Here is a 26,319-nt window from a genome sequence, read left to right on the forward strand (position 1 = left end):
ATTTTGTACCATATAAATCCACCTATATCTTGGTCTTCTTCTGGGTTGTTTTGTTGCCAACCTGGCAGAGAACACTTGTTTTGCTAATCTTTCTTCACCCATTCTGTTTAAGTGACCATACCACCTGAGATCAGCTCTACTAACGCATTCCTGGATGCTGACAATGTCAAGTTGTTTCCTAATATCCTCGTTTTTAATATGCTATTGCTTGATGCCATCTGTTCATGCCTATAATCTTTCTCAGGACTCATATCTGCGGTCTCTAGTCTTTGGTCAAGTGTGTTCCGACTAATTTCTCTCTTATTCCATATGAATTTATTCAGTTGACTTCCCACCATACCAGCTTTGCTGATTCTGTTGCCTATTTCTGTATTGAATTTACCATCTTCCCTAAAAATTGTGCCTAAGTAGCTGAAATGTTTTACTTGTTCCACCGGTTCTCCATTCACAACACAGTTGACTTTTTCAGTGATTCTGTCTATTTTCATTGTCTTTGTCTTTTTATTCCTGACCTTCACATCTATTACAACAGCTATTCAATTTAGTCAGAGAATCTTGCAGACTTGTAGCGGATTTATTTAGAAGTATAACATCATCCGCATAAAGCAAAGAGCTGACACTAACATCTCCAATTTTGATATCATGTTTGATAACACTTTCCTTCATAATGTGATCCATATAGATAATGAATAATAGAGGGGATAATGTACATCCTTGTCTCACACCAGATTTAACATTAAACCATCTTCCTGTACTTCCTTCAATTCTAACTGCTGACTTGCAACTCAAATAAAGAATAAGTATTGCTTGATATAATGCCCCACTGACACCATATAACTATAGCGTATTAAATAGTTTCTCTCTTGGCACTTTGTCATATGCCTTTTCAAAATCGACAAAACTTAAATACAGATCTTTATTATATTCCCATGCTTTTTCGGCTATTTGTCGTAAAGTGAAGATCTGATCCTGACAGCCTCTATTTGGCCCGAATCCAGCTTATTCTTCACCAAGCTTTTCTTCCACATTTCTTCTCAACCGTTTCTCAAGTATACTTGCATAGATCTTGCCAGGAACACTCAGTAGGGAAATACCTCTGTAATTCTCACATGCAGTTTTATTTCCCTTTTTATATATGTTTACTATGAGAGCTCTACTCCAATCATCGGGAATTCGTCCCTCTGTCCAGGCTTTCTGAACTATGCAGTGCAGCCACTGTAACACTCTTATACCACCATACTTCAGCATTTCTGGTCGAATATCATCTACTCCTGCTGCCTTTCCACATTTCAAGCCTTTGATGGCTTTTTCTACTTCAAGTATGGATATGTATTCCTGACTGCATGCCTGGTCAGTGTTTTTTACCACTGTGCTGTCATCACTGCTTGTTTCATTTAGCAGTTTTTCAAAGTAATTACTCCATACTTCAAGGATATCTTTTTCTCCCGTTTTCATGTTACCTTTATTATCTCTAACTCCTTTTGCAGCACTTTTTCCTCCATTCCTAAGCTTCTTCAACAACCTCCAGAATATTTTGCCACCTTCTTGATATTTATTTTCTATATTGTTGCCAAAGTCCTCCCATGACTTCTGTTTAGGTAGTTTTACACAGTGTTTAGCATTCTTGCATTAGTCTCTATATTCTCTAAGAGCACAAGCTGACTTATTTGACAGGAACTTTTGATATGCTTTCTTCTTTTCCTTCACTGCCTCTTTAACTTCCTCTGTTCACCAGGGAGTTCTGATTTTTTTATCCTTGCAGACAACCTCACCACATGCCTCTGGCAGAATCAATCAATGTTTTCTTCTGAGTTTGCCACTGAATCTTCAAGGTTTGATTCCTGTTCTCAAACTCTTATATTTTTTCTTCAATAATCTTTTTGTATTTTAGTCTACAGTTCACATCTGAGAGCTGCTCAACTTTTATTCGCTTTAAAACTTTCTTACATGTTATTCTTTTCGATATGAAATTCAATTGTATCCTGTTCAAGACTAAATAATGATCACTTCCAATTTCAAATCCTGTGTACACTCTGGTGTCCTGCGCCAGGGAGAAAACATCACTATCAACAATAACATATTCAATGAGACTTTTCTTATTCCTTGCCTCTTCTCTCCATGTGAATTTGTGCATATTTTTATGCTGGAACATGGTGTTCGTAATAACCAGTTCATGTTCTGAGCAGAAATTAGATGATAAGGCTTTAAGATCACTGACTGACATATGTAGCAAAATATAAGAAACTGGACACCGGCCAAAAGATTTTAAGCACCTAACGTTCCTACCAATACCTAAAAAATCAAAGACAATCAAATGTGAAGAGTTCATAACAATCAGTCTGGTCATTCAGATAGCAAAAGTTATGTTATATATCATCCTAGAAAGAAATAAACATAAAATCAAAATGGAAATTATTGAAATACAATCTGGTTTCCAGGAAATAAACGAACTAAAGAAGGACTTTTCAACATTAGAACTATTATAGAAAGATATCTGGAGAAGCAGAAAGTAGTCTACTTATGTTTTGTTGACTACACAAAGGCCTTTGACAATATACAACATGAACAACTAATCAAATGCATCAGAAATTTAGGAGTAGATGATAAAGATACCAGATTACTGATAAATCTATATTGGGAGCAAACTGCCTCAATAAAAATATCAGGAGAAATCTCGGATGAATTCCCAGTAAAGAAGGGTGTCAGACAAGTGTTCTTTCTCTGTATATTGTTTAACCTCTACATTGAAAATATCTTCCAGCAATTTGAAAAATTTAAAGGCATCAGCATAGGAGGCAGGAATATAAACAACTTAAAATATGCAGATGATACAGTACTGCTAACTGAAAATAAAAAAGATCTTCAAACCAACTAGAAGATATGCTGAAGCTAAGTGAAAAATATGGACTTAATTTCAACTTCAAAAAAACCAGAACTATGCTGGTAACAAGAGAAAAAGGGAAAATATCCGATATAAATATTAAGATCAGAGGAAATACTTTAGATCAAGTAGAGAGTTATATATATTTGGATCAACTAATTACAGAGAATTGAAAGTGTGATAAGGAAATATTAAGAATAGAAATTGCTAGATCAACATTTATTACCATGAAAAACATTCTGACCTCAAGGGAAATTCACACAAAAACAAGAATTAGGATGTCCAAATGCTATGTATGGTCAACACTGTTACATGGAGCAGAAACCTGGACAGTATCAAAATATTGTGAAAATAAAATAAAAGCCTTTGCAATGTGGATCCTCAGAAGAATTCTTAGAGTCCCATGGACTGCCAAAAAAAAAAAACTAATTTAGAAATATTACAGATGATTGGAGAAGATAGGAATTTGTTGAAACCATTAAGAAAAGGAAAACCACCTACCTTGGTCACATACTAAGGCATGAATCCTTACAAAAAACGTTTCTAGAAGGAAAAAGAAGAAGAGGAAGACGAAGAACAGATTGGATGGGAAATATTAAGGACTGGACCTTTTTGTCCTATGAAGAATGCAAAAGAGAAGCACAAAACTGTACATGGTACAGATGTCAAGACAAGACCACTGCTTGAAGTACTCTTCCATGATGTTCAGGTCTGTGTTCAAGGTTGGTAAAGGAGGTAGATTGATGTAGGATCACTAGGTCATCAGCGTACATATACTTGCTCGAGCTGCTATGTTGTAAGTCATGCACGTAGATGTTAATGAGTAAAGGGGATAACACAGAGTCCTGTGGGAGATCGTTGTCAAGGAATCTTCACAACGGTCTCTAAACAAATGCAATGGACATATCAAGGGCAATCATATAAGCTTTTTCCATAGCTTGTATCCAAAGGTGTGAGATTAGTAAGGAGATCTGCCTTTGAATAAGAGTAGCAGAATCTATATTTATGAATTTGTAATTACTCCAATACTGTCAATTCTTATATTTTCTGAACAAAATAAACCTTTTGCACTCCCATATCAAGTTTACTATTGAACAGGAATCCAGTATCTATTTTTGATGGTTACATAAAATGAGAATCTCCCAAACTTTTGGGAGAGAGAGACAATCATTCCAATTCAGATTTGCTCGATTTTGTGAAGCTGCCCTTTTATATCGGCCAAATCTGAATCGGAATGATTGTCTCTCTCTTCCAAAAGTTTGAGAGATTTTCATTTTATGTATCCATCAAAAATAGTTTTAATAATAATATTTATTAATATGTTAATTTCTAGCATGCACAAGTTTTTAATTGTTAAACCGATTGTTGTATGTATATTGTATTCCCGTTTCTTTGACTTGCTTGTTTCTATGCACTTATGATGTACTGTTATTTTCAGTATGAAATATCTGTACTTTCATTAAAATTAATTACTGTGGTTATTGTGTAATTTGTTGTTTATAGTCATGCCACAGGTACCTTTAAAGATTTGAAAAACTTGTATAGAAGCTTTTCTGCTGAACGTTAGCCAGTCTCATATGAATGAGTAGGGTTTCATCCCCATGACAGACAAATCGTCCAAAGAATATATGCAGTTTACTTGCAGCAGATTATGTGGATAGAATTAATTTTTTAACTAATTAATTAATTAGATTTTTGTGAAACCATATTACTTGCTGTGACAAGAATATCATCTGAAAAAGCTATATAAATTTGGTGAGAATTATACATTATTCTTAATAAATTAAATGGGGCTACTAAAGGGCTGTCTACGCAATAGAAAGCTTTTCACAGTCAGGTCATCCGTCACCTTCCAGCAGTGTAGCTTGTTTCTACAAATGGAGCTCTGGTGAGCATTGCCACAATAAAGGCATATCTTCCTTAGTCGGAGGAAATGCCAACTTAACCTCTGGGTGGTAGATGTCTTTCATCACAAGGTGATGAAATACCACCACCTTGCTTATTAGAGACCTAAAGTGGTTACAGCCTATAGCCACTTCACTGGAGGGAGATCAGTAGAGTAAGGATTGTTCTGGTTTCTGTGCTCCAGAGTCTTCCCACGTGCCATAAGAGTGATACTCTCAAAGACATACCAGTCTCACTGCAGGGGGCTGGGGCTCTTCCCAATTTGAGGGTACATCAGTAAAATGGTTCAGCAGGCCGGCTGCCGGTTACTGAACTTAACGAACCTGGAGGTATCCCAATCAGCTAGTGAAAAATCCTGCAGCCGCATATTCTGCCACTTGGTGACTGGAGGGAGACCAGATACTGTGGGTGCAGTGTATACTGTCAAGGCCACATGTGGAAAGGAGACTGACTCCCCTCTGTGTGGGAAGTATGTTTGCGAGTCTGTCACCTGTGGGGCACTGCATGCCCTACTTCCTTACAAACACAATGAGCCACAATCGAAAGATATGCATTTTTACTGCGATCTCAAAAATTCTCCCACACAACAGTTCAAAGAACCTACAAAAAACTTAAAATCCAACCAAACAACCCACCAACACTAATTCTTGCAAAATAAAAAGATTCCACTTCACCAACATTCGTGGCCTAAACAGTAATATAAAGAACGTGCACCATCACCTACAATCATCTAAACCAGAAGTACTATTCCTTTCAGAATAGTAGTTCTGGAACCCCAACTGGCAACCTCAACTGCCCAAACTACACATTGCACAGCTTTTTCTGTCACAAGGGGTGGCACTTGTGCATTCGTGAGAGCCGACATGCCATACCAGAGACTGCAAATGATACTTGAATCTCCACTATTTGATCTGCTTAGGGTCAAGATTTCTTTATCAAATCAACCTGCCCTTTTCATATGCTGCCTGTATTGCTCTCCAAACTCCATCAACCACTCCGACATCTTAAAGTTTCTCTCTCCCTCTAAAGCTTGGCTCTCTGGAGTCTAAGTACCCCAATAGTTAAGTGATCCTTTTTTTGAGGACTTCAATGTCCAAAACTCATATTGGCTCCTCTTTGCAAGTTTCACTGATCAAGCAGGAAGAGATGCTAAGGTGCTCATCATCAGCAATGGCCAATGATCAACATCCCACCAGAATACCAGACAATCCTTCCAATTGCCAACACACTTGACCTAACTAGCTCCCTTTCCAGGTGTACTGTGGTTGTCGGTTCACCTCATACAAGTCTCTTTTGCTGCAGAACAATCTACACCCACCAGGTCAGTCTCCTGTCCTCTGTAAATTCTATTCCTCCTTCCCATGGTCTGACTATTGCTTCATTTCTTCTGATCCAATGTGCTTTGTATTAGGGGAGATACTAAGGAAAGTGATCAGAGCTTACTCCACCTTTACTGCGAGTTGCCTCAGACCTGAAAATACTTCAGGTGCAAACTTGACTTATTTGCTTGTTTGCTTACTTGGGAAAAAGGATTAAAACCAAGTTTATAAAATTGCATGGTATATTTAACATATAGTATACCCAAGGTAAAAAACTTTCTATACACACACACATATATATATATATATATAATTATATTTTTTTTTTTATATTAGTATCAGCTGAGCTTAGCAGTCTTGCTTGTTTTGCACACTACACTGTTAGTTTATTTTTCTGACAGCAAATAGAAGGCAATGTTTCTTTCCTCTTTCACAACAAAGAGGCTTAGAAATACTGCTGTAATTTAATGTAATTCAGTGAAATACAAAAATACATCATTGGTATTAATAATTTGATTTCTGTTTCACTTAATTAAGCAAATCAAACTGCTAGTGATATATATATATATATATATAAATAAGTCCTTCAGTAATACTGACCATGATTGTTAATTAAAAAAAAAAAAAAAGTCCCAGTTTATATTAATGCTTACATTGTTCATTTCACAAAAACTTATATAAAGAGATTTAATAATAAGAATGCAAACTAATTGCTTTCTAGTTGATTTTTTATTAACCATCTTTAATAACAAGTGTTAGTAACATGTCTGAGTGTATATATATATATATATATATATTTTAATGTTAACAGCTTGTACCAGGACCACCTTTTGTATTTGGAGCCTTACTAGTGATTATAGCTCTTCTAGTAGCAGCTTTCATTCCAGAGTCCCATGTGACAAGCACAAGATCTCCATCACATAGGAGAAATTCACCTCATAGTTCTAATTTTCATGGTTGTTCAGTAGACATTTTTCATTATGATGTGGTTCATAAAAGGACAGATGGAACACAGCCTCTCATGCAAGATACAGATCCGTTATAGTAGTAGTAGAGTTGAATCTGAAGTGAGATTTCATTCAGATGGATTTGTGATATGACAAGCTCCTAGACAGCTTGTTTTAATATGTGTAAAGAACGTGAAATATTTTGCTTTATGAAGACAGCAAAATATTGAAATTTCAGTCTGCTGGTAAGACTAGGTCTCACCCCTCCTTTTTTTTTTTTTTTTTTTTTTGTGATTGTTATTGTCGTCATTCTTTTACGCATCAGAAATTGTTAAATAATGTACAAAATAGCACCAAATGCTTTTGATAGATTTTTAATTCATAAAAAAAAAAAATCAAGATAAATGTCACCCTTAATTGCTAATAGTAGAAGATATGACATGTGGTGCCTTTGATAAATTAATGATCACCCCATTATTTAATGAGCTCTATATTTCTACTTGTGAACATGTAAACATTAGAATTTTATTATGCATTGAGTTTCATCATCAGTGTATGTATTTTGCAAGGGGCATGCTGTTAGCCAGAAAAATCTATATAAAACCTAACATTTTTATCACAGCAGTGTGACTTTTTAAAGACTGTTCTAGAATTTTAACTGAAAACTTCAGAATCACCACATAGAAGTTACTATCTAAATTTGGAAAGTATGAAAGAAAAAGAAAGAAGAAACTAGGCTAATTTTTTATATTCTGAGACACATTTACCCTCTTAATTGATTGAAATAATTTACACTGTATAGATTAGTTGCAAGTGTCCCATTTTTTTTAATTAAATGAGTCACAAATACACTTGTAAAATTGATTCACTACAATGGCACTATTTTTGTAGTATTAGTATAGCTTTTATAAAATGTTCTTATTTTTTAATGTTCTTGCCTGGTCAGCCTATACTAAATCATAAAGCTGTATTAGAACCACAATGTTTAAATTTGAAATATAGTAATCATCTGATGTCTAAGACACTGAAATGTGTTTTATGTCAGGGATCAGACAAAAAATGTCATATGTGATGTGTAGCATGTATATAAATCATTAAAAGTTTGAAGCCTCATTTCATTAATAGAATATGAGATAATAGATATCTATGTATGGTGTTAAAAAATAATTATAGCTTTAATTATAAGGTTTTGTTTTCCTTAGAGATTAATGTGAATCAATTCTTTATAAATAGGAAAATTGCCATCACCACACATTGTAAGGATTATAGTACCCAGCTAATAATTTTAGATAATTTGGTCTGTGACACCTAGAAGTTGAAATTATTTATTTATAGTGGAATCTTTCATTAAAAATTAGTATATATTTTCCAAGGAATATACATAGTCAGTTCCACTATAACAAATAAGTAAAAAGTCCCAGACAAAGCCCAGTAACCATAGTTAATCTGAAGGAAATCTACTTTAGCAAATCTTCTGTTGTAAAGTGTTCCTACAGTTTTCTGTAGTAAGAATGGATTCAAAGGTTTCAGCGTACAGGATATACATACATCCCATATTGCCATAAATAATATTTAAATTCTTATATTTGTCATATTTAAAATTTGAATACTGTTGGGTTGTACTTAAATTATAAAAGAATAAAAAGTGGTTCTATTAAAATTAGTTTTGCTATAATTTTTATTAATTGCTTTAAGTTTTATTTAACTAAAATTCTTTGATTTTATATTATATTATTTGTTATATTTTGAGATGAAATGACATAACTAGACTGGAATATCATATGAAGTATTTTAATTTACTGTATAATTTTTGGCCAAGTTATGGCCATTATATCTATACAAATCAGGTTGGTTGGTATGATGGAACAATGAAGCAAAGATGAATAAAATACACATAAATGATATATGTGGAGCATATTGTATTCATTGTTGTTGCTGTTTACTTTATCACTGAATAGTCATGATACTTGGCTGAAAATGTAGTAAATAATGCTATTTCATAAGCTATTCCAGTATAACTGTTATTATACTGAGGATTTAAGCAGTAGAAATAGTATGACACTGAAATATGTGTACGTGTTTGTATATTGTGGGTTCAAGCTTTAACAGAAATTGACGACAGCAATAATCACAAGTGCTTGGACTGTTACCATTGCTGGTCTGGTTGGCTGATTGGTTAGGATATCTACTCTACAACCAACATACTATGGGTTTGAATGTGGGCACAGATGTTTTGTAAATATTTTTAGGTGGTATGAATTTCGTTATCTTGATGTGAGACCACACCACCCTGAAAGTTCCATGTTTGGTCTGAAGAGCAGGGTTATCAATAGTACTAATATACAAATGCACCATAGGTTAGCATTCTTTTGTAATTGGGAGTCATGCATAAAATTGAAACATAATTCATTATTTTCCATGAGAAAATAAGACAATCCAGGAGAAAATTAAAAAAAAAATAATAAATAAAATAAAATAAAAACCTTTAAAAATCACATGAAAAAAAGCTAAATCAGCATGCAAAACAGACACATCTATAAAAGTTTAGATGAAAATTTGTTTTGCTTTTGTTTGAAACATTCATCGGTATTGCTTTTCCATTTTTGTGAGTGTCATTTCCTAAAGTCATAATGAATCACTAAAAGTTTGCTAAAAGCAAAATTTTAGCAAAAAACTTACAAATAATGTTTTATATTAAAAATAAAATTGTTCTAGGGTCTGTTGGAAGTCTTTTTCACTTGATTAAACTATAGTAAATTTAGTTTAATCCTTTATCCAAGTGCAAACAAAGTTTGCGTCTGAAGTATCTTCAGGACTGAGGCAACTTGTGGTAAAGGTGGACTAAGCTCTCATCACTTGTCTTAGTATCTCCCATAATGCAAAGCACATCTCCTTGCGGACATGTATAATGCTATGCATTAAGGGAAGGGCCACTACCCAGACTGGTTTCGACAGTCATTGAGGTCTCGTCAGTGGGAGCCAGACCCAGAGGTGGTAATACTAAAGCGGAAGTAATGGAGAAGTCATATTTACTATATGAGTTGCCAAAAGGTGTCTCACCTTATTATTAAATTATTCTGGATTTAGAGAAAGATGTTGGAAGTTTTTTCCCACTTGGTTAGACTATAATAATTTTAGTTTAATCCTTTATCCAGTGCATAGCATTTTACATGTCTGCAAGGAGATGTGCTTAGCATTACGGGAGATACTAAGACAAGTGATGAGAGTTTTACCACAAGTTGCCTCAGTCCTGAAGATACTTCAGGTGCAAACTTTGTTTGCTTAAACTTGGATAAAGGATTAAACTAAATTTATTATGCTCTAGGTCTGAAATCCCCAAAAAAATGCAGCAATTTCTGCATGCAACCTTATGACCCATGATCTTAGAGTTTGATCCACACAATACATTCTGCTCTGGCATAAAACTGAAGGTTGTTTTCTTTTTGAGTAATTGGAAACAAACAATAATATACACAAACAAGTGGATCAAAGCCAAATCTCGATGTTACAGCAACAGGACGTATGAAACGACCAACAATTTCAGAAATATGTACCTGGGGAAAAAATTCATGGGAAGCTGTGAAAGAAGAGACGATTATAAAGTCATTTAAGAAATGAGGGATAAGTAATGCGATGGATGGTACTGAAGATGACACAGATTTTGAAGGGAGTGACAACAATAGTTCAGACGAAAGTAATACGAACGGTGACGTTAACGAGACCAGTGATAGTATCGAGAGTGAAGATGAACTGAATATTGCTAATACAAATGATTGTAACAATAAATAAAAATTAAGTAAGAATTTGTAAATATCTTTATATAATAAAATATTTTTTTCTAAAAATCGTCTCATAAATTTGGGGTGCATCTTATCGTCCGAAAAATACGGTAATTAACTGAATTGTGAACATTTTCATTTAAATTGTGAGGCTGCTAATTCAAATTTGTCAACCTCAATTCTTTTTGGTGATTGGCTGAGAAATCATCAAAATGATCTAGATGAAGTCATTCAAAGCCATTCTTTAAGTTTTCAATTTCATTAAAAATTGTTTTCTGAGAAAGTGATACAGCTATTCTAGTAAATAACATTTTTATTGCTATTTAGCCTATTTTTGTTTAGGAGTGTTCTTATTTATTATATCTGGGAAAATTCCCCTGCTATCCTCTAAGTAAATAATATTTTTATGGTTATTTAGCCTATTTTTTGTTTAGGAGTCCCCCCCCCCAACAATAACATTGGAATTTTTCCAGGAATAAGATCTATAACAACTATGCTAGTATTGCTGCCAGTTCATCCAGCAGTATGTTTTTCAAAATTCAAATTTTCAAAGGTCAGAGATTTAGTCCCACTCTTATTTGAAAGTGCTGAAATGGTTAGTGATCATAAGATGCTGAACAGAAAATATAATTTTAAACCAAGATTATAAACTTCACTATCATTTCCTTTCAGATAAACACTGAAATAATGTCTCATTTTTGTATTAGGCCATTCATCAAGAGTGGGACTAAATCTCTGAACTTACTGCAATTGTGCTTGGAAGTGTGATTTATGTACCAAGTGGCTTACTAATTATTTTTTTTAAATCCAGTTAATAAGACAGAGCTATATCCAGAATATTATTATGATAATAACTAAAAAAAAAAAACATTGAGTGAGAGAGAAATTCAAATTAATATCTTTATTTATCAATAAATAATATAAGTATAAATTTATGATATTGCATGATGCAATAATGTGTGCATGTAAAATGAGTCAAATGATATATACAATTCAGCCTTATAAAATAAAACTTATTATTATTATTCCTGACATCTCCGAGGAGTCCGAAGACTCATCATGGGAGGCTACCTACAACTGTCTCAACCACTACTACGAATCATCTCCATCAACACCATCTACCAGCCTCCACCACCACAATTAGTATTTTTTTGTTTGGAAATTGCATGTGTTATGATCTAAAGAGAAAGGGACCATACACATTAAAACATAAACATCACAGAATTTGATGAGAACAAACAAAAGCAGTTAACTCCAAACTTAATGTGCACTGTTTCTTGCTCCCTCAACAGTGTCATTGAAATCTAACCCCCTTTTTTTTCTTGAAAACCAAAACAAAATAATTGTGCCCAACATTTCTTAAAGATGTTCTTTTCCATCACATCTCCTTTAAATATTAGTTCCTCTGTTTTGTTGGAAATAGATTACAAAGATAACTTTCAAGTTCCCTTTTTTTGACTTCTGAACTTCATTATTCCCAAGAACAAAAAAATTTCATCTCTTCCATTTTCATTTAACTAGAATAAGTTTGCTTCTCATCATATTTAAAAGGAAGTGTTCATTACTTTGGGAAAAACTATATACTCTTCCTTAGTAGTTTTATCCACATTTCAACACAGCTTCTTTTTCAAGAAATGTTCTGCTAATTTGGGAAAAAAAAAAAAACTTCTTTTGGACTAAAAAAAGTCCTTTCCTTTACACTATATTTCTTCCCAAAACCCAACTTCCAGAACAATTCTGTTCTAATCAACAGCTGTCCCTTTTCTGACTTTCTGACTATAGTAAACTTCCTATTTGGAATTTCAAACTTTGTGTAAGTGCACTACTGTGTGGAATGTAAAAATAACATGACAGTGAAAATGAAAGGAAAATCATGTAAAGTAAGTTACAATTCTTTAATAATCTGCAAACTTATCTTAGCAAGTCCAATATTTTCTTCTCTTGTCAAGTTTCAGAAATGAAACAAACGAGAACTGGACTATTTAATTAGTATCTCTTTAAATTCTAAAGAGATATTAATTAAAGGAATAAAGTATTATACATTTAGTGAAATGTTTTTATATATATAATATAAAAAATTTTCCTTTTTATAAAAAAAAAAAGTATGAAAATCTGATGCTAATTACAAGATATTCTACATAATTGACACCATCTATGTTTTCTTCTTCTAATAAAAATTTTGATCATCCTCATCACATTTCTTTGGTAAGCTTATAACCTGACCTTACACCTTCTCAAATAAAACTTAATTTTGTGATTTGCTTTTATTGATATATTACAGTTGACTCTTACTATAACTAACTAGTAGAATCTGCAGGAATGGTTTCTTACAGTGGATAGTTTTGCTATGAATTTCTTTTAGCATTGTAATTGTAGCGCTTTGGGCAGGACTTTTCAATAGTATGTTTTAATAGTATTTGCTATTAAATTTTGTTGTTTAATAGTCATCTGTATTAACAGTGTCCCAGTTAAGAAAAAATATTTTTGAAAGATTTTTCCATGAAACAGCTGTCTATAGTTTTGATCCGTTTAGAAGCATTGCCTTCTTGTGTTTCAGTATTATTCAAAAAAATAATGCTGTGTTCAGTTCATTGTTGAAAAATTTCCATCTTTATTTAATATTTCTAATATCCAGCTTAGCTATGAAAGTCATCTTAAATTTGATAATAATGTGAGCCATCAAAACTCCCTCCCCCCTCTCAAAAGTGTGCTTTTTAACAGTCATAGGCTCAGCTCTAATACAGATGGGCACAAACACTTAGACTTTTAAACCTTACCTGTTATTCCTAACAGATGTTCAACCTTACAAACTATACTCTGCTGATTCATTCACAGGCATACATTCCCCAAAGTGTAGAATGTGTGCATTTGTCAGAGAATGTGAAACTTTGAATCCCCTGTTGGCTCAAAATTTTCTTACCTCCATTCATTTGCTGACCACTTATCCTTTTCAGTGTAACGTGATTTTCTACCATCTAAATACCCAAACAGTAAGATATCTTCCTTGCAGACCTGGCTGTGTGGAAATTGAGCTGGAAAAGATGCTGAAATATTTGCTATTGATTGTGATCTATTCCTGTCCATTTCCTTCTCTTGATAGATACTGTAAATGTTACTCTTCTATTGGTGACTCCAATCATAACCATTCCCAAGTCTCCTTTTCTACAGAATGCCCTTTTTTCCTTGAGTTGATTACTGTTTTCGCTCTTTCCACATCCAGAAATAACTTGTGATGGAATAAGTCTAAGCCTTCATCCCTCATTTCACCCTAAACCCCAGTTTTCCAACAAAAGCGGAGAAAAATACACCATACAACTTTACACTATAATACCTAAAAGCTGAAAAACTAACTATCAGCTATCAGCAAATTTCAAGCAGACTTTGAATTGCCAAGTGCGTTGAAACTTCATCATCAAATTCCTGCCGTGTACAGGATATGATAGTGCTACATGGAAAAAATTACATCATTATTAACTTCCTATCTACAATTTTCCTCCAAATCATTCTGTTACATGTCAAGACTCCAACATTATCAGGTCTTATATCATCTAAGGCACTTTGTACCGTATCAATCCACCAATATCTTGGTCTTCCTCTGGGTCGTCTTGCTGCCAACCTGGCAGAGAACACTTGTTTTGCTAATCTTTCTTTGCCCATTCTGTTTAAGTGACCATACCACCTGAGATTAGCTTTGCTAATGCATTCCTGGATGCTGACCAATGTCAAGTTCTTTCCTAGTATCCTCGTTTTTAATATGATATTGCCATTGATGTCATCTGTTCACACCTATAAACTTTCTCAGGGCTCTCATATCTGCGGTCTCTAGTCTTTGGTCAAGTGTTTTACTTCTGACCCAGTTTTCAGATCCATAAGTTAAAACTGGTTTAACTTATGGATCTGAGATCAGAACACTAAATTAGTAGGAACAGCTAATTTAGTGTTCTGACTAATTTCTCTCTTATTCCATAGGAATTTATTCAGTTGACTTCCCGCCATACCAGCTTTACTGATTCTGCTGTCTATTTCTATATTTAATTTACCATCTTCGCTAAAAATCGTGCCCACGTAGCTGAAATGTTTTACTTGATACACAGGTTCTCCATTGACAACACAGTTGACATTTTCAATGATTCTGTCTATTTTCATTGTCTTTGTCTTTTTATTGCTGAGCTTCATACCATATCTATTACAACAGTTATTCAATTTAGTCAAAGAATCTTGCAGACTTGTAACGGATTTATTTAGAAGAATAACATCATCCACATAAAGCAAAGAGCTGACATTAAAATCTCCAATTTTGATATCATGCTTAATACCACTTTCCTTCGTAATGTGATCCATATAGATAATGAATAACAAAGGGGATAATGCATATCCTTGTCTCACACCAGATTTAACATTAAACCATCTTCCTGTACTTCCTTCAATTCTAACTGCTGAATTACAACTCAAATAAAGACTAATATTGCTTGATATAATGCCCCATTTGATACCATATAACTGTAACGTATTGAAAGCTTCTCTCTTCCCACCCCCCCCCCCCCCCACCCCCCCCCCCCCCCACCCCCCCCCCCCCCCACCCCCCCCCCCCCCCACCCCCCCCCCCCCCCACCCCCCCCCCCCCCCACCCCCCCCCCCCCCCACCCCCCCCCCCCCCCACCCCCCCCCCCCCCCACCCCCCCCCCCCCCCACCCCCCCCCCCCCCCACCCCCCCCCCCCCCCACCCCCCCCCCCCCCCACCCCCCCCCCCCCCCACCCCCCCCCCCCCCCACCCCCCCCCCCCCCCACCCCCCCCCCCCCCCACCCCCCCCCCCCCCCACCCCCCCCCCCCCCCACCCCCCCCCCCCCCCACCCCCCCCCCCCCCCACCCCCCCCCCCCCCCACCCCCCCCCCCCCCCACCCCCCCCCCCCCCCACCCCCCCCCCCCCCCACCCCCCCCCCCCCCCACCCCCCCCCCCCCCCACCCCCCCCCCCCCCCACCCCCCCCCCCCCCCACCCCCCCCCCCCCCCACCCCCCCCCCCCCCCAGCAGAAAACGAAGACAATTTTCAACAATAAAAGCTTTATATGGTAAACAATTGACGTACATGCATGCTAAAGGGTATTTCCCCTAATATAAATTCGATACTTATAACTACATGTGCGATACAGGCAGATGCAAATTTAATGAAGATGAAATTTGATTTTTAAGTCATGAGGTGAAAAATATATGAAAAGATAAAGGATTACTACAATCTGCACTGTGTTTATCAAAACCGAGTTGTGTAAGTACCATGTTGAACAAGGGTTACCTGTACTTAAACCATCCTTTCATTCCATGGTTTGGAAGTCTTTACCACTCATTTTGTTCCAAGAAAATATCCATTTATTCAAAAAACATATCAAGATGTTCTTTCTTAACTACTTGTCTACCCAGCTCTGATGCACTATAAATTTTATGGCCTGAGAGTGTATGGGATTGACAAAAACTATATATACACATTATAAATAACAGTGGATCTGCTTCAATTTACACATCTCAAACTTTCAATATCATTCAACATATCATTTTGTTTCATTTATATCATTTCAATATATAAGATTTTGGTTATATTGCAGTTTTGTTATATCTTTTAGTATTTTAACAATATGCCTTTCAAGATCGACAAAACAGATCTCCTATGACTTGAACTGAGCTTACTGTTAACTTTTTTTAATTAGACTTTTCTTAAGGAAGGATGCTCACATACTTAAGGTATATTTGCAACTGTGTAAAGTTGCAAATATACCTTTCTGTATATTTGTATATTTGAGAAATTTCTGTAATTCTATCACCATATGGAATTTTATTTTTTTATTTGAAGCCTTTAGAACAAGATTTTACTCTAGCTTAAGGGTATCAAATTTTAGGTTTCTAATTGCTTTCTTTCCTACATTTTCTGTGGGTGAGCAGGCTAAGGATCCCCCCCCCCCCCATTGCATATTTATTTATCTTTTACATAGTCTGTAAATCTTTGTAAGCCAATTTAGGCCTCATCTCCCACCCATCCATGTCCATGATGGGATTCAAACCCACAGCCTGTTGGTTACAGTGGATATGAAGTGCATCTAAATTCAAAATTTTACTTTTTATTTATAAACGAACTTCCATTTCTTTTGTAGTGTCTCTTTCTTTAGTTTCTAAACGTTTCTAGAATCACTTACCACATTCATGATATTTATCTTTCAAAAATTTTAACAACTTTCTAACTAACTTGTGATTAACTTTATAAATTTTCTGAAAAATATATTGATTTGCCAGGATCTTTCAATGTTTACTTTCTTGGCTTGCTTTTTATAATTTGTGTTTTTCTAATTTCTATAGATAATTTAGCATTTCATGTTGCAGTTTCTGGAAGGGATATATATATATATATATATATATATATATATCAAACTTCCACAGAGTCAAAAAGCTCATTATTGGAAATCCTCACAGTCATAGACAATTTTATTCAGCCTTTTCTTAAACTTATTCACTGTTTTTGCACTTTCAATGCAAAAGAATATTTCTCTCTCTCTCTCACCAGCTTATGCTCTCATTAATCCAGGAATTGCTTCTTGTTCTGTCCATGTTTTTGTTCCATTATAAGATAAATCTTTCCCATATTAATTTGTATGGATGTTTTGGAGAAACATTCCCATGAAAATTCTTCTTATTATTATTCTTATCTGAGACCTCCAGGCAGTCAAGGACCCATCGAGGGAGGCTATAAATCACCCAAGCCAGTTATCATACCTTCCCTTAAATTCATTCACACTAGATGCACTCATTACCATTAAGGGCAAATTATTCCACTCACCCACTGATCTATGGGAGAAAAACCTAGTTCTTACCCCTTTCTTGACTGTGAACAAACTTAATTTCCATGGATGCCCCCAATGTTCTCTCCCTACCCTCCATATAATGAAAAATTCCATCAATTGAAATCCTATAACACCCATTCAAAAGTTTATAAACTTCTATCATACCAACCCCCCCCCCCCTCTCTTGTTAACCAGAGTCTGCAATCCACATACTCGCAATCTCTCTCTCTTCATAATCTAAATCCCATAATCCAGAAATAATCTTTGTAATTCTTCTTTGCACCTTTTCCACAGCTTCTTGGAACCAGGGAGACCAAATCTGCACACAATAATCCAGATGTGGTCTTATCAAAGCCCTATAAACAGGCAAAATGACTTTCTTATCCTTACATGTCAAGGTTTGCTTCAACATTGCAATTATCCTCTGAGTTGTATTTACAACTTTTACTATGTGACCGTTGAACTTTAAATTCTTATCCACCAAGATCCCTTGCCTCTTCAGTTTCTTGTAGCATAACCTCGCTAATATAATATGCTGCTGGAACTCTAATCATGCCAAAGTGCATAACTTTAAATTTACTAACATTAAATTGTTAGCCATTTTAGTTTGCCCAAATTTCCAGTCTATTCAAATCATTCTGTAATTGCTGAATATCAGTAACATCTCTGATTGTCCTGCCTATCTTCTCATCATCTGCAAACAATTGCACATCTGATGGTAGACCCTTCCTGATGTCATTAATGTATAGATTGAGCAATCTATACTGAAGTACTGAACCCCGAGGTACACCACTGGTTACCTTAAATCTGGCAGATTCATGCCCACTGTATACCACTTTTTGATATGTCTGTCAACCATCCCCTGATCTAAGTCGAGATTATATTCGAATCCCATTTTCTCTAGTTTATGCAACACCTTTTCGTGTGGTATCCTATCAAATGCCTTAGGAAAATCCAGCATTATCATAGTGTATCCATTCTCTTTATCCAACTTTGCCATAACATTGTTATAAAATATAAGCAAATTGCTAAAACATGACGTTCCTTTAGAGTATAGCATGTTTGTCTGCCCATTTCTGTATGCGAGTTATTACTAATTTCTCTAAAATCTTCACTATCACACCAGAGATACTGATAGGCTGGTGTCTAACTAACATCAGTTTTTGCACCACCCTTGTACAATGGAACTATCATACATTCCTTCCATTGGTATCATTCCTGAGCTGAGACTCTAGTTATGCAAATGTGTTAAAGGCCTAGCCAATTTGGCTAGGTATACAGTGGGTGTGAATCTTCCAGATTTAAGGTAACCAGTGGTGTACCTCAGGGTTCAGTCCTTGGGCCATTATTGTTCAATCTATACATTAATGACATCAAGCAGGGTTTATCATCAGATTAGTAATTGTTTGCTGATGACGTGAAGATAGGCAGGGCAATCAGGGATGCTACTGATATTCAGCAATTACAAAATGATTTGAATAGACTGGAAATCTGGGCAAACGAAAATGGCTGTCAGTTTAACGTTAGTAAGTGTAAAGTTATGCACTTTGGCATGATTAGAGATCCAGCAGCATATTATATTAGCGTGGTTATGCTATAAGAAACTGAGGAGGCAAGGGTAATTGGTGGATAAGAATTTAAAGTTCAAAGGTCACATAGCAAAAGTTGCAAATACAACTCAGAGCATAATTTCTATGCTGAAGCGAACCTTGACATGTAAGGATAAGGAAGTAATTTTGCCTCTTTATAAGACTTTGATAAGACCACACTTGGATTACTGTGCGCAGATTTGTCTTCCGGGTTCCAAGGGGATAAAGAAGCTGTGGAAAGTGTGCAAAGAAGAGTTACAAAGATTATATCCGATTATGGGATTTAGATTATGAGGACAGATTGCGAGTATGTGATTACGGACTCTGGTTAACAGGAGAAAGAGGGGTGATATGATAGAGGTCTATAAACTTTTTAATGGGTGTTATAGCATTTCCAATGATGAAATTTTTCGTTATATGGAAGGCGGGAGAGAACACGGAGGTATCCATGGAAGTTAAGGTTGTTCTCAGTCAAGAAAGGGGTAAGAGCTAGGTTTTTCTCTCAGAGAGTAGTGAGTGAGTGGAATAATTTGCCCTTAGGGATAGTGGGTGCATCTAGTGTAAATGAATTTAAGGGAAGGTATGATAGTTGGGTTGGATAATCTACAGCCTCCCTCATCTTTGACTCCCTGGAGGTCTCAGATAACAATAATAATAATAATAATAAAAACTTGCTGAATATTTTTTCAGGTTCAGAGGAGAGGAGGAATTACTGATTCTGGTTTGTGTAGGCAGTGATTATGAAAATTATCTGTAAATTATCATCAATAAGACCTTCACGGAATAAAAACACTCATCACAGGAGGTCCACTTTCTTATGCACAAAAGATCAAATGGTGCTTAAAGCCTATTGACAACAGTTTTGGCACTCACCAGACTCTCAGGCAAAACATTCCACTAACTAACAGGTTCTTCACATAGATTCTCAATGCAGAGAACCAACTCTTCATTCCCTTACTGGCATTCTTATACAGCTTCCAGATATGGCCTCTTGTTACACCACTGTCTTCCTGTACTCTATAAAAAAAATTCCCTCTACATTAATCTGGTAACAACCCCTCGCCAAACTTGTATATCTCAATCATATCCCCCTTTTTTCTTTTCACAAGGTTCTGCAAGTTGCATTCCCTCAGTCTGTTTTCATATTTAACATTCCATAGACCTGACACTTACTAAATCTTCTCTGGATCCTCTCTACAAAATCCTTATCTTCTTGAAACCCAGGAGATCAGATCTGTGCATAACAGTCCATAAGATCCAGACCTTATGCAGGGGAAACCATAACTGCTTTGTTTCTGCATGTCCAGTTCCTCCTCATCAGTTGATGTAAAATCAGGGGTAAGACAGGGATGCACATTATCTCTACTGTTATTTATTATCTATATGAATCACATTATGAAAGAAAGTGGCATTAAGCCAGATATTAGAATTGGAGATGTCAAACTGAGCTTTGCTTTATTCAGATGATGTACTCCTAAACACATCCAGTGCAAGTCTCCAGGATTCTCTAAATTGAATAACAGTTTTAACAAATTTGGAATGAATATCAGTAATAAAAAGAATGAAACTGCAGAAATATTGAACACATCTGCTGCATTTTGAATGGGAGAGCTTATAGAATAATCAAAACATTTCAGATATTTAGGCACAGTTTTTAGTGAAGATAGCAAATTAGATTTGGAAATAGACAACAGAATAAGCAAAGCTAGGGAAATCCTAGCTTTACTTATTCCTTTTGGTCTGCTCATTTAAAATCTCCTAATCTGATCTTTCTTGCCTGCTGATCACCTTTCTCTCACAATATCTTTGGTATTCCTGCTTAATGATACCACTAATCCATTTAACTTTCATTCTCCTGAACATGCAATTTGATACTCTGTTCCTTAAATATTCCTTAAGCATTACTTATGCACTTATATCCTTCCCTTGCAGCTTCTTATACTATGGCACCACTGCAAGCTGCTTCCTGAGTGCCCTAATCACTAGCTTGGTCTAATACCACATACATCAAGGTAGATAGGGGAAGAGTGATCACAGTTATAGATCCAGATCATAATCATTCTTCTTATTCAGAGGAAAAGTGGTTATGGGCAAATGCTCTGATGATATTCACCAGATACATCACTCAAACTGGTGGTTCATACCCTTTCCTTCAAACTGTTTAGAATTATGGAAGACTTCAACTATGTCTCCATAATGATTACTTGAATGTGCTCATTGATCTAATTTACTTATGCATATCACATACTTTTCTGTTTGCATTCTCTGGCCAAAAGCAGCAAAGAGGTATATTTTGTACTGTTTTCATCTCACACCAAATAGATTCAAATACAATGTCTTCCTCAATCCAACTTTCCAGCTAAACTTCTACTCTTTTCCTGGTTTTTCTGCTGTTATCAGCAATATTCCTCTTCTCCTTTTGAATGATATGTAATCCCTATACCTAGGAAGAATAATACCTCTATAAACATCACACTAGAACAATTTGTTGCATCATCTACAAACTGTATATTTATCAAATGACCAAAACAAGTAATGTATAAGATAAACAGCATAGCATTCCACAACACTTTCCATATTCCAACTTAGAGTTCTCTCTGATTGATGAGCATTTTCTTCCTTCTTTTTTTTTTTTTTTTTTAAATCCCACATATGAGAGGTTGCAAAACCTATATTGCAAAGAGTGCCATGTGTAGCGAGATAGAAGTCCATGTATTTCTTGTGTTCAATTGGGAAAAAGCTGCATAGAGGAAAATGAACAAAAGAACAGGAAGAATTTGTGTTGATAAGTTAATAACTAAATACAGCTGTGCAATGATAAGTTGGTCATATTTTCAAATTGCTGGCTTGTGGGGGAGGGGGGCAATAGAAACTTTGATGATACATTACTGGAAATGAAAATTGTTAATATATGTTGAACAGATATTAAGCAATTTTTAGAAGTATGAATATATGTAGCAGTAGTTTCAAAAGTATATCAAACAAAAATAATACTGATCAACAAATTAAACTTTTTGTAAAATTAATTTGCATAGTTATTCTGAAATGCTGAATTCATCACTTATGGATTTCCTCTCCCATCCACAAAAAGTACGCACATTTTAATTAAATTAATTTTTTAAATTTTTATTTGCCTTAAATCTTGAATTATTAGCCAGTAGTAATCCAGAAGTTTTAAATTGTCATTTAATTACTCTTTTGTAGTAGTGGTTTGAAAATGAATGGAGACATACCGTATTTTTCAGATAATAAGATACACTCCAAATTTATGAGACAATTTTTAGAAAAAAAAAATTATTATATATAAATTATATATATAAAAAAAAAAAAAAAACCTTAAATTTCATTTATTACCACCATAACTTGTACCATCAGCATTCAGTTCATCTTCACTTGTCTCATTACTTTCACTTTTCATATTATTGTCTAAACTGTTGTTATCACTCTTTTTAAAAACTAAGTCATCTTCAGTACCATCCATCACGTTATTATGCTGCATTTTTTAAAAGACAATAATCATCTCGTCATTCAAAACTGCATACGCTTTCCCACTAACTATTGATGCTGGTAAAGTTTTCGTATGTAAATTGGGAATTCTCACATATACAGCGAGACATGTGTTTGGCTCGCTAAAAAAAACACTGGAATCCAAGACTTAAACCCAGTATTACCTACCTTCAGACCATAAGATGAAGCCCACTTCAAAGTTGATTTCTCTATGTAAAAAGGTGTATCTTATGGTCCAAAAAATATAGTACTTAAAAATCTATTTATAAAGATATTTAAGAAGCATGAAAATTACCTACAACAACTTTTTTTTTAAAAAAGTGCATCATAGTTTTAATTTTTCATAGTGACTTTGTTCATTATCACAGCACTCAAACTTGGAACTACTTTTGGTTTAGTACTGTAGACTACTACTTGTTATAACCAAACTCATCAGAGTCCTCATTTACACTTATCACATTTAAAAGTTAGGTGCTGTACAAATTATCTGCTACCATAGTTCGGTGTACTACTGTGTGTGTGAGGATTTATATTCTTCTTAAACATTATGGAAAAAATATAATTTTTTTATATATAATGTTTTTAACATTATAGGAACTTATAATCCCCACTAATATTATAGGAACATGGTTTAGGGTCAGGTCACCTGAGATGCGTTTCCAGTACACTGAGGCATGAAAAGCTGCTGCTACGGCAGTAAAGACAGCAAAGCAGAAGGCTTGGGAATCCTTTGGAGAAAGATTAGACTCATCCTATGCAAATGCAAACAAAGTATTCTGGCAGACCATCCGCCGGCTTTGAGGGAGAAAATTGTGCAGCAAGGGCAATTAAGGCCTCTGATGGTGCACTTTCAACAACCGAGAAGGATATCCTCTACAGATGGAGGGAATACTTTGAGAGCCTTCTCAACCCAGGTGGCACAGCATCTGTGGACATCCAAGAGGTGCAGCTCGGGGCAATGACTAGTCTCACAGCAGAAGAGGTCCATTTAGCAATAAAATTGCTAAAATCAGGCAGGGCTGCTGGTGATGATGAAATTCAGCCCAAAATGCTAAAAGCCTTGAATCGAGACTTTGTTCTCTGGTTGACTCGAGTGTGTCAGACTGCTTGGATATCTGGGTGAGCACCAAAGCAATGGCAGAGGGGCATAATAATACTAGCCTTCAAGAAGGGAGACCAGAGCGATTGCAGCAACTATTGTGGCATCTCTCTCTCTGCTCAGCCTGCCTGGAAAAGTATATGCTAGGTGCTTGGAAAGAAGGTGCAGGAGCATAGTTGAGTCAAAGTTACAGGAAGAACAATGTGGCTTTCGTCCTGGTAGAAGCACAGCCAAATCTTCACTTTAAGGCAAGTTCTTTGAGAAATCTTGGGAATATGCCAAGAATGTCTACACGTTTTGTGGACTTGGAGAAGGCATGTGACTGGGTTCCTCGGGATAAGCTTTGGCAAGTAGTACAGGAGTATGGAGTGGATGGCCAACTATTAGCCGCCATCAAGTCCCCTAATGAATGCCCAGAGTTTTGTGTCAGGGTAAACAGCATAAAGTATGAACCTTTCACAGTCTCTGCCAAGGGCGTGTTCTGTCCCCCCCCCCCCTCCTTTTCATAATATTTATGGACTGGATTGATGATAGGCACAACCGAGACAGTGAGGGTGTCAGAATTAAAAGATGTAGCATTGGACGTCTGCTTTTTGCAGATGACCTAGTTCTGCTTAGATCTTCCACAGATGACTTCCAGCAGACCCTGGATAGGTTTGTTTGTAGCTGTTTGTGCAGAAGCTGGGATGAAGATCAGTGTGGCCAAAACAGAAACATGTGGTCTCAAGACAACCATCCCAGTGCACTCTACATGTGAGTGGAGTCCCACTGAGGCGGGTGGAGAGGTTTAAATAACTTGGGTCCATATTCACAAGTGATGGAAAGTGGGACGTAGAGCTAGATATCCGAATTGGCTAAGCAAGCGCAATGTTGCGGGAGCTTGACTGTAAGGACTCGGTGGATAGATTATATCCAGACCCTTGGGTAGACAAGTCTGCGAGTCCCACCAGAACACCTCAGTTTGGTGACGGAGGATCGTGGCAATCTAAAGTTCCTCTTGCAGCTGCTGCCCCCACAACCCAATTAGGAAAGGTGGACCTTGAAGATGGATGGATGAATAATCCCCCACCATAGACTGAATTCAGATGAAAATTCCTAATAAAGAAAAGATATCTAAACTTCTAGTTTACAGAATTATATCACTGGTAAAAAATTTATTACTATATTTCCCAAAACTAATAATATTGCATCTCATATAAGACAAAAAGAAAATTGAGCTACAACTCTGGATTCTAAATGAATTATTGAATTAAATTCTGATGCCAGAGAATGGTTCATAACTTTTAATCCATGAATTTAATTCAATTATTCAGAAACTTTGAAGGCACAGTACTGCCCAACATCCATGGCCAATAAACATTTTTGACCTTTTTACAAATTAGTGTTGCATTCTCCAAATGAAAAAATAAGTAAATGTCTTCAAGAAATGGTATTCTTTCTCTGAATGATTTTATTCTAACTGTAATTGAAGTTATTTTTGTTTAATAACGGAATTACTCTATATACATCTAAAATATTATTGTGTGGGATATGCATAAGAAAGCATACTTAAGTCTGTTCAGGCAGTGGTATGAGTTGAATAACTTCTGGCCATTCTTCTACTGGCCACTGGCCATTTTCTTCAACATTTGGAGGACTAGCCTTCCAGTCCCACTCTTTCACTGGCACAAACCAGTTTGAGCCATAGTTAGATTGTATATAATCTTCTGTTTCACAGGGTACTCTAATTTTTAATTTTAGGAATTCAGCCCAACAAAGATGAAATTTTGGAAAGATATATCTGAAAATAGAAACAGTTATTAATTTTTCCCATTCGACCCATATAATTGAAATATTTTATATAATGCAAATTCTATGTTTTCAAGGGGGGAAGGTAGCTCCTTTGTATATTTCCTAAGAATACACAGCGAAGTCTTATTATTACTATTAGGCAACTCCAGGGAGTCATTAGACTCATCGAGGGAGGGCCCCAAATCATATTCATCACAACTATTCGACATTCATACAGTATCTATCATACCTTGCCTTAAACTCATTCACTGTCACAGCATCCACCACAGACTCTGGGAGCGCATTCTACTCATTCACCACTCTAAAAGTAAAGAACCCAGCTCTAACACCTTTACTAACCACACTTTTGCCCAGTTTCCATGGTTGTCCCCTAGTCCTTCCACAACCAGCCCTGTTCTCAAAAATATCTTAATTAATTTTATAGAAACCCTTCAGTAATTTGAATGTCTCAATCATATCTCCACTCCTCTGCCTATCAACCAATTTTTGCAACCCACAAATCCTCAACCTGTTCTCATAAGGTTCATTCCACAGACCTGCTATCATCTTGGTCACTCGTCTCTGGATCCTCTCCCCCTCCTCCCCCATCAAGAAGAAATCCTGGCGCCCATATCTGGGCACAATAGTCTAGATGGGGTCTTAACAAGGCTCAATATAGAGGAACAATAACTTGTTTGT

General features: G+C 35.9%; 2 protein-coding genes across 8 annotated transcripts in view; one reads left to right on the forward strand and one right to left on the reverse strand.

Moving 5' to 3' along the window:
- LOC150101259 (solute carrier family 71 member 1) overlaps positions 1-8,165 on the forward strand; it is a 268,455-nt gene extending 260,290 nt beyond the window's left edge. Inside the window, exon 12 of the mRNA XM_090401592.1 lies at positions 6,917-8,165. Coding sequence (XP_090257718.1) covers positions 6,917-7,150 — 234 coding nt within the window. The 3' untranslated portion in view covers positions 7,151-8,165. The remainder of the gene's footprint in view (positions 1-6,916) is intronic.
- LOC150101260 (ribitol-5-phosphate transferase FKTN-like) overlaps positions 1-26,319 on the reverse strand; it is a 353,950-nt gene that overhangs the window by 68,337 nt on the left and 259,294 nt on the right. For 4 of the 7 annotated variants that reach the window (XM_090401597.1, XM_090401593.1, XM_090401596.1 and 1 more), the window contains one exon: positions 24,976-25,630. The exons of 1 other annotated variant lie outside the window; for it this stretch is intronic. In XM_090401597.1, coding sequence (XP_090257723.1) covers positions 25,399-25,630 — 232 coding nt within the window. In that variant the 3' untranslated portion in view covers positions 24,976-25,398. Of the gene's footprint in view, positions 1-24,975; positions 25,631-26,319 lie in introns of those variants that run through there. 2 more of the 7 variants (XR_016549166.1, XM_090401595.1) reach the window with 1 other exon arrangement.

The sequence above is a fragment of the Typopeltis vanoorti genome, chromosome 12, assembly GCF_054136105.1.
Source record: "Typopeltis vanoorti isolate ZY-2024b chromosome 12, IOZ_Tvanoo_1.0, whole genome shotgun sequence".
Classification (NCBI taxonomy): Eukaryota; Metazoa; Arthropoda; class Arachnida; order Uropygi; family Thelyphonidae; genus Typopeltis; species Typopeltis vanoorti.